Source organism: Corylus avellana, chromosome ca6 (genome assembly GCF_901000735.1).
Source record: "Corylus avellana chromosome ca6, CavTom2PMs-1.0".
NCBI lineage: Eukaryota > Viridiplantae > Streptophyta > Magnoliopsida > Fagales > Betulaceae > Corylus > Corylus avellana.
Window position 1 is genome coordinate 20,401,907 of NC_081546.1, and position 11,796 is coordinate 20,413,702.

Here is an 11,796-nt window from a genome sequence, read left to right on the forward strand (position 1 = left end):
AAATCACAATTTGAGTATTAATATATTATCACTATAATTTATATGATTATATCACAAGATCAATTGATCATTAAATCATTTGATTATATAATAACAAATTATACATATATAATATGACGTAACTCATAAGTATACCAATTCATACTAATACAACAATTAAATATCTAGAGACTTATTTCCAATGTATGTTATAAATTTATAAGTCTATATATGTTATAAGTCTATATAAGTCTACATATGCATATGAATAATATAAATGTATAATATCAATACTTAATCATATGATTCGATGACAATTCAAATACTTTATTCAAGACTTCAAGTGAATCATATTATTAATGTACAATGATGATATGATTCATATAATATTAAATTAAGTAATTGACATTGGATTAAACAATGACCAATGTGTTACTTATAAACACAATTTAAGTATTAATGTATTATCATTATAATTTTAGTAATTTATATATTATCACTATAATTGATATGATTATATCACATGATGAATTGATTATTAAATCATATGATTATATAATAATAAATAATACATATATAATATGACATAACTCATAAGTCATAAGTTTACAAGTTAATCATATGATTTATGTACAATGATAATCACAATTGATTCAATTGAATTGAACAATATATTACTTATAACTATAATTTAATTAAAGCATTATTACACTAAAAATACAAAAAAAAAAAAAAACCCAAAAAGCCCTAAAGAAAGCAAAAAAAAAAGCCCAATTTTGAAAAAGCGGTTAGCCAGCGGTTATCTATTTCACTAACTGCTAACCGTTAACCGCTAGGCGGTTAGCGGTTGCGGTTAGTGAAATCTACTAACCGCCTTGACACCCCTAGTTAAATTAGACAACTTTGTATTTTTCTCCTCAAAATACATTTAAATTTATTAAAAAGATAACATTTTAAAAAAAAATTAAAAGGGTCGACTTTCCCTATTAGCCATCATAATTAATTTTTTTTTTTTTCAAATGATTATTTTATATATCTTTTTAATTTTACTTTTTAATAACTTTATGGGTATTTTAAGAAAAAAAAAATCAAAAATGTTTTATTTGACATACGATGTAGGGCCTCGATGTCTTCATGACTTATTAAGTTTGGAGGCATATTTTACCAAAGAATAATAATATAATTAATTCCAAAGGGTAAACAATAAAGAAAATAAGAAGGGAAATGGAAAGGCTATATCGATCTACCTATGCGCTCTCTTCTCAAAGGTCCAAGAAATACCTCTCCTAGCTAAGAAGTAAGAGTAGTACAGTGCCTCCGTGCCTCGCATTCCCTTCAATGGCTTCGATCGTATTCAATAGATATATTATTGGTAGAACTTCCATATTGTTTTGATTAATTCTATAGGATCGTGTATTTAATTGATTTAGACCCTGTTCTTGGAATTAAAATCGATCAACAACAAAATGAAAATACCAATAATTTGAATGCGGAAAAGTTCCTTAATTGGTATAATTTTGAGATCATTTTATTAGTGTGACATTAGTTTCCTAGCGAGTAATATTTAAATCGCCGTGCTTGTACAATTTATCTTTATTGACATATATCTATTTGTTTGAAATTCAAATCCATTATCTTATACATAATTTTCATTCGTAATATATGCTATGATCCAAGAAATACTCAGATAAATAACTCCAAAAATATAAAATAAAATAATATAATACCTAATTAATGCTCCCTCTTTGTTAGAGAATAGCAATGTGTTATAGTATATATGTTCATTGAGGAAATACATGTGATTTTTAATAAAAAAATGTAATTCTCAAACACATTTTAGATATATGTCAGTTTAATATAATTATTTATATATTTAAAGTACTAATACTTCTAATATTTGACTTTTCTTCTAATAGTGCCCTGTTGAGGAAGCTAAGGTTGCTCTCTCGGCAATAAAGGAAGCAACTACCATGGATTTGAATAATGTTAGAGTGGAAAGCGACTCACTGGATATAATATTTGCCCTCCCCAATACGCTAGGGCTATCATTGTGATTGGCAAATTCATTTCATAATCCAAGATAAAGCCCGATACTGGTTATCATTAAGTTATGTTGAAGTTAGTGACTCATATTCTTTCACGTATAAAGAATAATATTGAAATATCAATGATTGGCCGAGTGCATGGTAACAACAATTTACAATAAGAAATATACTCCAAAATGAAAAATTAGAGAGAGAGAGAGAGAGAGAGTTCAAGGGCATATAGTTGGACTTGCCAACTAATGGCGCCTCATTATTACACCTACTATGTATTTGGACTCATTCAATCTCCCACAAAAATCAAAAACTCTAGCAACCAAAAGCTTGGGCAATGAGACTTTTGTAATCGTACGTGTTGTCGTTATAATTAATTTACTATATGAAAGGTACTCCTTGAGTATTCCATCTCATGCAAGCTAGGATCCGACTATATATAATATATCGTTTCAAACACAACAGTCCATATCATTTATTATGCATCGTTATCAAAAGAATAACACAATAATCTTTATTGAATATTGACATGTACTCTGTGATAGTTTGAAGTTCAAATATTCCACATCTTCTACGTAATTTAATTGCATTCGTAGGAAATCGGAGCATATATATATATATATATATATGTCATCTAAGAAAAATGAAAACAAAAACAAAAAACATTTTAACCCCTATTCTAGCTATCACTTATTTTGTACTTATTATACCACCAAACTTTAAAAAGTGACATAGAGACCTCCCATATTACCACCGCATGTTAAATTAGACAACTTTGCATTTTTTTTCCTCAAAATTCAGTTAAAATAATACACAACATTTGGTAATTAATGATACAATTCAAAGTATAGTAATGGGACTAAATAAACATTTATGAAGAAGAATGGAATTAATGTCATATTTCAATCAAAGAGTATAAATGCGTGTCTTTTAAATTATGAAAAATTCCTCAACGCCTATTGCAATTTTTTTATTTTTTATTTTATTTTTGACATGTCCACACAAATGGGGGGGGGGGGGAAGGGGGATTCGAATTAGTGACCTCCGCTTCATTAGCGCCCATTGCAATTGAATTCCCAATGAAGCAAAACTAAGCACCGGTATTTAATAATTGTAATCTTTAATTCAAGAGATTGTGTACATAATATTGAAATTTCAAAAAAAAATCCAATAACAAATAGCACTTTAGATATAAATAATAGTATTTATGTACACGAACAATATTAACAAATTAATGTTACAAAACAAAATGCTATAACTAAATACATTTTTAGAAAAGTACAGCAAAAAGCATTAAAATTATGTTGTCATCCAAACATGATATTATTGACAACAAATATCAAATAATGAGCCTAAGAAAATATTTTGCAAATTATTTTTTGCAGACAGAATATTTTCGCATGACAGGTTATTAATATTAGATTTTTAATCTGACCTAGGTTAATTTGGCACTTTTCCATGACTTAGTTGGACATATTGCTTCATTTATATTCTAATATAACGTATTATTCTAGACCTATGCTATATTCTAATATAACATTCACGCAATAATGAGCTTAAGAACAATTTTCCATTTATGAGTTTAAGGAAATATGTTTGAAATTTTTTAATTAGGACATATTATTTTGAACAGATATCAAATAGTCATAGCAAGAAACAAAAATGAGGCAGTGTGAATAAGTATTAAATATATATATAGGAAAAGTTCAAGCATGCAAATTGGCATTGAAGGGATCAAAAATCAGATTTGATTCCGTTTGTATAATTTTTGTTCTCTCCAAACGTTTTTCAGCTTGTATTGATTTCAATATTTTGTTTCTAGATCGTCCTCCTTGTTAGATTATATGTAATGTTATCTCACACTGGTTATGTATATACAGTGTCTGTATTATTAGCCTATATATATAGGCCCCTTCTGTACATTATTTTGTGTGATTCAATATATAACTTTATTCTCAATAGGGCATCAGAGCACAGATTTTGAATCACCTTTAATAATTTTATTTTTCTTCCACATCCAGTTTTCCTTTTTCCGGCACCACTAGTATTCTCCAGCGAATCTTTCGCTCTGTCTTTCATGGTTCTCTCTCTTCTCCTCGTCTTTTTCAGCGGATCACTATACCACTCGAAACCTTGAAGGATGACCGTTTCAGTGCCATTGCACACAGTCCCATTTATAGTTATTTAATTTATCGACTCTCCATTAATCTTTGCATCCAAAGATTGCAGGTGCATTATTTCAAAGATTTTGTTTTGGGTGCGATCTAAATTCAATTCCATTAACTTTAGGGATCTTTTTATTAGGAGCTGTGATTCTTTTTATTCTTGCAGAATTTTTTTTCAATAAATTAACTTTTACTTGTCCAAAATAAAAATAGAAATAAATACATCACTTGCAACAACCATGGTGTTGTCGTTACTTTTCCTTAAATCCATCAGTCATGCATGTCATAAAGAAGCCCAAACAAGAAAATTTGGCTTTTTCTGTGGACGTGTACGTGCGGTTTAGTCGTATCGGAGTTATTGCATAAAATTTTCTCAAGACAATAAATGGATTAACAAACGCCGCCCCCTAAAAAAAAAAATTAGGTAAGGAAAGATAAATTTAATTACTTAATTATTATTTTAATACCTCTTTTTACGTTTGAGATCAAACTCTATTTTAATAGGTGAGGCTCATCATGTAAAATATTTAAGGTTCAATTTTATGACCTTTAACTTTAATACCATATTTAATTACCATTTGTCCTAAAAATTTAAACTAATATAAAAAAATAAATTTAATTACTTAATTATTATTTTAATAATAATTTATTAATTAGGACCTTTAGCGCATGGCCATTTCATATAGATCATAAGTCTTTGGCACTCAAACAGTGGCACCCAAATTTGTCATCACGCAAAGCAGAACTACAGGAGATTCCACAATGGATTAATTAATTTTAATGGGGTTCCTAGAGAGTATTGGGCACTTGGACGACTCTTTCACCTTGACATAACAAAAGCCCAAAAAATTGTTACGCTCTACATATATATTGAAGTCATGAACCACAGTCCACAGACCTAGCTCTTGGTTTGAAAAGTTGCCTAGATTCTTCCACGAGAACTTGCAAGTGATCTCGTTTACGTTTCTTAAATATTTTCTATTATAATCTTATTCTTTCTTGTAATTTTAATTTGTATCATCGTACGTACTAGCTCCTCATTAATTGTCTTTCCATCCGACCTTCAACTAATTTAACTTAATAGAATTGTCAGGTTTATAGGCTTCTGCTCCTTGAATCATATTAGATAAATGAGTTAATAACTTTTTTAGTATCTAGGTTTTCACTTTTTTATTTTTTTTCTACTTAGGTTTTAATCCGTATCACAGATGATACCTGACTTATAGGTAAATTAATACCGGTTTAGTATCCCCGTCACAATTTTTGCCAACCAAACTAACAGACTGACGTATGTTATAATAAAAACATGTTACATGTCCTAACAAAAAAAAAAAAAAAAAAAACTCATGAAACTAATTAAAATAATTAAAAAAATCAAAACTTAAAATTAAAAAATTAAAAAAAAAAAAAAAAAAAAGAAGACAAATATCGGGTGGCCTTGCCACCCCATTTTGGTCATTAAGGGTGGCTAAGCCATCCCCAGGGCCGAATTAGGTGGCCAAAATTAGTTCGGTTGATGGAATGTGATAAAGGTATTAAATTAATCTTTACCTATAAGTGAGGTACCATCTGTGATACGATTTGAAACCTAGGTAGGTGAGAAAAAAAAAAAAAAAGTGAAAACCTAAGTACTGAAAGGGTTATTAACGCTAGATAAATTGTCAAGTACTGCTCATTCAATCCACTTTTCTTGCAACTCAATCATTCATAATCAGAAGCTCTTCTGCAAATACATTATAACGCAGTTTAAGTGCCTCACTAATGCAGCCTGACTAGGTGGGAAACAAATAAAACAGAGCAAGAAGAAAGATAAACAATTCTTAGATCTTGAGCCATTCAAAGATTTGAGAATTCTTCTCAAAACTGTAGAGTCTATCTAGGGTTTCAAGAAAAAAAATATGAAGAAAACTCACCCATGAGCATTCTTACTAGAGAAAACTGATAAAAGATATAAACTGACTTTCTAGAGGCTATAAGCATGTATATATAGCTCCAAGACTCTTAAACCTAATTAAACACGAAATATAGACTTCCAAAACTCTAATCCTAATATAATAATGAAATAAAGTCGGTTTAAGCCAATAAAATGCGAAAAATAACATAACATCTCCCGTGTGTACCAGACGGACGTCTCCCTTGTGCGCTCGATCGTGCGATCGAGCGTAGTCGTTGAGCACAGTATCAGACCCTTATGGACGGTTCTCTGCTATAGTGCGAGTCTGGGATCGCGTCACCATCTTTTGGGGTGTCTTCACACTACTATCTGTTCGGGTCTTCCTTATATACTCCTAAGCATTCAGGTCTACATTATCCTCCCTAGGTTGGACAAAATTTGCTCTCGAATTCGCATCCTCTTCCAACGAGTCTTCCGTAAACGGCACTAGATGCTTGACATTGAAAACATCAAATGTCTTGATGTTGTTGGGCAATTTCAACTGATAAGCATTGGGGTTGATTTTCTTCACAATTTCCACTGTCCAATCTTTCGAGCCGCTAGCTTGTTGTACTCTCCAATAGGGAAACTATCCTTGGTTAGGATTGCCAACACAAAGTCACCCTCTTCAAACTCTACTACACGTCGCTTCTTGTCTGCATTTGCCTTGTACTTTGCCGTTGGCTCTTGGAGATTCTTGATAATCAACTTGTGGCCTTCTTGTATCTAGACAATAAGATCTTTGGCTTTTGTGTGCGTCCCTTTCAAATTAGGGAGATGTGCTAAGTCCAATGGCGCCCTCAGATTACCTCCATAGATGATGGTGAACAGGTTAAGACCGGTGCTTTGGTTGGTTGACCAATTGTAGGCGAACTCGGCTTGGTACAACTGCTAGTCCCATGCCTTGAGATGCTTCCATACCAAACTCCGCAGCAACGCTCCCAATGACCAACCTATATTTGTCAGTCCGTCTGTGGGTGATGTGCACTACTACAATGCAGCTTGGTGTGAGACAGCTGCCACAAGCACCGCCAAAAGTGGTTGAGGAATCATGTGTCGTGGTTTGAGACTATGGACAATGGTAAGGCGTGTAGTCGATAGACCTCTCAGAAATACAATTGTGCCACATTCACAGCATCGACAGTCTTTTTACATGCAATAAAATAAACCATCTTAGAAAATCGATGAACAACCACAAAGATGGAATCATTACCTTTTTGGGTTCGAGGTAGACCCAATACAAAGTCCATGCTCACGTTGGTCCATGGACCCTCCGGAATAGGCAGTGGCATATACAATCCGGCATTAGTTGCCGCTCCTTTCGATACTTGGCACACTCTGTAGCATTGCACAAACTTCTCCACCTCCTTCTTCATGCTCAACCAATAGAACTGTTCCGCAACTAGATGAACCGTCTTTTCTCACCCCATGTGTCCCTCATTATGGCACTTTTGGATGATCTTCAATCATAGGCTACAATCTGGAATGCAGAATTGATGCCCTATGAATAGGAACCCATTATACAATCCATAGTCACTCCTCACTCCCGAGGTTACATCTCGAACAATGGGGCCAAAGAAAGGATCAATAATCAACAAATCTTTCAAAAATTCAAAGCCAAGTTCCTCATTTTGCATAGTGATTAAAAGTGTCGACTTTTGGCTGAGGGCGTCGGCCACCTTGTTTAGGGCTCCTGACTTGTGGTTAATAGTGAAAGAAATTGTTGGACATACGCAGCCCATTCAGCATGTCGAGAAGAAAGCTTATCTTGACTGTTGAGGTGCTTTAAGGCTGGGTAAGAACTCCAATGCCTCAATGATTGCACTAATGCGTAAAACTGTACGTCATAGGTGTTGTAGTTGAGTCTTGAACCACTCAACTTCTTGCTAAAGAATGCCACTGGTTTCCCTCCTTGACTCAACACTGCTTCATCGCCTACCTTGGAAGCATTATAATGTAATTCAAATGGTATTTCAAAATCTGGGAGCACAAGCAATGGGGCTGTCATTAGCTTGGGCTTGATCAATCTGAAAGCCTCTGTAGCTGCTTCACTCCAAGAAAACTTCCCTACTTTCATGCATTCTGTGATAGGTGCCATGATAATGTTAAAGTCTTGGATGAAACACCTATAAAATGAAACTAGCCCATGAAAACTGCAGACTTCATGTAGTGTAGTAGGAATGGGCCAATCTCTCACAGTTGCCACCTCTGATTCATCCACCGCCAATCCGTCCTTGGACACCACATAACCAATGAAAAGAACCGAATCTTTCATGAATGAACACTTGGCAGGTGATGCGAAAAATTTCTCCCTTCAAAGTACACTAAGTACCTCCCTCATATGATGGACATGTCTCCTTGTTGAGGCTGTAAATTAAGATGTCGTCGAAGTAAACCACTACGAACTTCCCAATGAAAGGGCGAAAGGCTTGGTTCATCACCCTTATGAAAGTGCTAGGGGCATTAGATAGCCCGAATGGCATCACCAACCATTCATATAATCTCTCCCGCATTTTAAACCCTGTCTTCCATTCATCACTTGGCCACACCCGAATTTGATTATACCCACTCCTTAGATCTAGTTTAGTGAATATTGTGGCTCCACTCAACTGATCCAATAAATCATCCAACCGGGGAATAGGGAATCAGTATCTCACCGTGATCTTGTTGATAGCCCGACTATCCACGTACATCCTCCATATGCCATCTTTCTTTGGTGTGAGCAAAGCTAGAACTGCACAGGAACTCAAACTTTCTCGAATGTGCCCCTTGGCCAACAATCCTTCCACTTGTCACCTGAACTCTTCATGCTCTTTGGGACTCATGCGGTAATGGGGTCGATTGGGTAGACTTGACCCAGGCACCAAGTTGATTTGATGTTGTATATCACGAAGAGGAGGAAACTCTTCCGGTAACTATGTTGGAAACACATCGGCAAACTCCTCCTCTAGCCCCTTGGCTGCCTCCGACACTTCTTCTGTGTTGTTCCCTCCTTTTCCCAACAGCAAATAGACCACCTTTGATGCCAACATCTCCGTAATGAATTCCCGCTTTGTCAATAGGGATTGAGAGGGGCCCACTCCCTTTGCGGGTTTAGGTCCGTTCCTTGAGAGGAAAATTATATGTTCACAAGGAAAACAACGGCTAACCCACTCTTAAGTATTTTCATGGCACATGGAAGGGAGAAGAGATGAGAGGAGTACGGCAAATCCAAAGAATTGTCAAGTGGTGTGTGGGGCCTTCAAAGTATTTTAGGGTGTTGTATTTCAATGGTGAAGAACACCACGCTTATTTTGGGGTGTTGTCTTATTTTGATCTTTAGGAAGGGCGAGTGGAATGAGTTGATAGGGCATCCGAAGGACTGTGGAAAGAATCGGCTGAATTCGAGGTCGAATTCTCTCCAACCTGGGGAGGATGATGCAGATCGGCTCGGCTAAGAATTCCCGTCCAAACCCCCTGGGAACAGACGCTTTTGTTTGAATTCTTTAGCGACCCAATCTGCATCACCATCCCTATGGTATAAGACAGTACAAGATGTAGAGTGATTAAGGATAAGCTTAAAGCTCTTAATGGATCTATGTCCCTACCTGTTGGGATGGGGTGTCCTTGCACACACTCCTGATAGACACCACCTACATGAGTGTGGACGTGCTTTCTCCTATGAGACTTGGGTAGGTCTCTAAAGCACTTATGAAAGCCATTTCTATGGTATAAAAGATGCAGAGTGAGTGGGGATGAGTTTACAACTCTTAATGGCTCCATAGTCCCTACCTGTTCGGATTGAGTGTTCTCTGCACACATTCTTGATGGATGCCACTTATGTGAGTGTAGAGGTGGTGCCGCCTCCTATGGGACTTTGGCAAGTATCTAGAGCAATCATGAAACCTAGAGGCGTATGGCTTGTATAAAGCGCTAACCCACTATAGAACAACCCAATTTTTTATTTATTTATTTTGATTTTATTTAAATTTGTTTTGGAGAACGTTATGTGGGTGATGAGTTTCGTCAACTTGTGGATTTAATTAAAAGAGTCTAACTCTACCACAATTCATTAGGTTTCTACTTATTTATCCTAGATGCGCTTAAAACCTTCGGGTACCACATCAATGCATGCTTTGAATCTCATTCTATTTTAATGTTTGTAACATGTTGAGGATTCTTGTAATATGTGTGTTACAAACTATTGTTTTTTTCATAAGCCCTTTTATTCTTTTTTTAATATCTCCTAGTGTTTTTTTTTTCTTCTTAAAAATAATAAAGGCTATTATGTTTTCCATAAGTTTTTTGACCATAAGTTGTTAAACCCATTGATTTTTCCTTACCGTTTGGCCTTAAAAAATGAAGTGGCTTAAAATTGTAATAGATTTGATTAATGTGAGAAAAAAAATAAAAATATTTTGTAGGGTAAAGTCCACTTAACCCACTCAAACTACCATCCCAATGACAATCTACCTCTCAAACTATCAATTACGGCAATTTACCTTCAAAACTACCAAAACAATGACAATGTACCCTCCAATGCTAGCAAAATGATGAAATTACCCCTATTGAATTTTCAATAAGACAAAAATACCCTTTAAAATTTAGAAAAAAAATTAAATTTAAGTATTTTTGTTTTTATTTTAGTCAGGGTAATTTCGCCATTTAAAAAAAAATTGGGGGTACATTGTCATTGTCTTGGTAGTTTAGGGGGTAAATTGTCGCAATTGATAGTTTGAGGGGTACATTGTCATTAAAGTGATAGTTTGAGAGGGTTAAGTGGACTTTACCCTATTTTGTATGAAAAAGTGAAAAAAAAAAAAAAAAAAAGTTTTATAGTGATTTTTTTCTATTTGAATAATAATAAAAAGTGATTGATATGATTTGAAAAATAAGAATGTTGGATGTTGATTTTGAGATGAATAGCAGAAGGCCATCGGCAAACATAGCCTAGAGGTTCTAAGAATCTGGTCATGATTTGATGCAGCATGACTTAGTAGGCTGCAACAAATAACAACAATAAGGAAGATATAGTTATTTCTAGATCTTGATTCTATCATGTAATCTAAGAAATCTTCTCTAAAACGTTAGATACTCTCTAAGTTTGAAGGAAAACAGAAAAACTCTCAACTCTGAGGCTTCTTATTGAACAAAACTCATATATAATCAACAACTACGTTCTAGGGTCTATAAAACATTTATATATAGGCCCTCAAACCCTAAACCTAATAATAATACGAAATAAAGTCGGAATCAACAAAACTATGCGGCACGTCTACAATCTCGTCCAGACGGGATTACAAACGAGCCTCTCTGCGACTCCTAGTGATCACTCGTCTGAAATCTGGTCCGGACAAAGTTGCGGACGAGCTTCTCTGGTTGCTCCTCGGCTGCAATCTCGTCCGAACGAGATTGCACACCAAACATTCTGCCCAGCTTTGTAGTCTTCTATTTATGGCCCATTTTGACCTAGTAAACATTGAAATTAGCCGAAGCTCATGAAACATGACTTTTTAGATATTTGCATTAGCTTTCGAATGCCACCAAGCTTGCTTCAATCCGATATATGAAACTCTAGATATAACATTTTTAATTGAACTCATAAAGTGCAAATCATCGCTTTTTTTTTTTTTTTTTATATAGAATATTTAGCTTTCCGGTCTAATTTATGAAAACTAGAGCTATGAAAATAGAAAACATTGGC

At 34.6% G+C, this 11,796-nt stretch overlaps 1 protein-coding gene and 1 pseudogene across 1 annotated transcript; both read right to left on the reverse strand.

Annotated features, from left to right (window-relative positions):
* LOC132184382 (uncharacterized) overlaps positions 1 to 11,796 on the reverse strand; it is a 105,572-nt pseudogene that overhangs the window by 25,369 nt on the left and 68,407 nt on the right.
* Positions 6,642 to 7,489, reverse strand: LOC132185325 (uncharacterized). Its single transcript, XM_059599114.1, has 3 exons — positions 7,230 to 7,489; positions 6,988 to 7,129; positions 6,642 to 6,839 (listed from the first exon to the last, which is right to left on the reverse strand). Exons 1-3 carry the CDS (start codon positions 7,487 to 7,489, stop codon positions 6,642 to 6,644), a joined length of 600 nt encoding a protein of 199 aa, XP_059455097.1.

What these genes read in the sequence shown, in the direction of transcription:
- LOC132185325 (XM_059599114.1), bottom strand. Translation starts at nt 7,489, where the DNA reads ATGAAGAAGGAGGTGGAGAAGTTTGTGCAATGCTACAGAGTGTGCCAA. An exon ending in GCTGTGAATGTGGCACAATT is followed by an intron (nt 7,130 to 7,229) that starts GTATTTCTGAGA and finishes TGCTTGTGGCAG; the next exon opens with CTGTCTCACACCAAGCTGCA. An exon ending in TAGCAGTTGTACCAAGCCGA is followed by an intron (nt 6,840 to 6,987) that starts GTTCGCCTACAA and finishes CTTATTGTCTAG; the next exon opens with ATACAAGAAGGCCACAAGTT.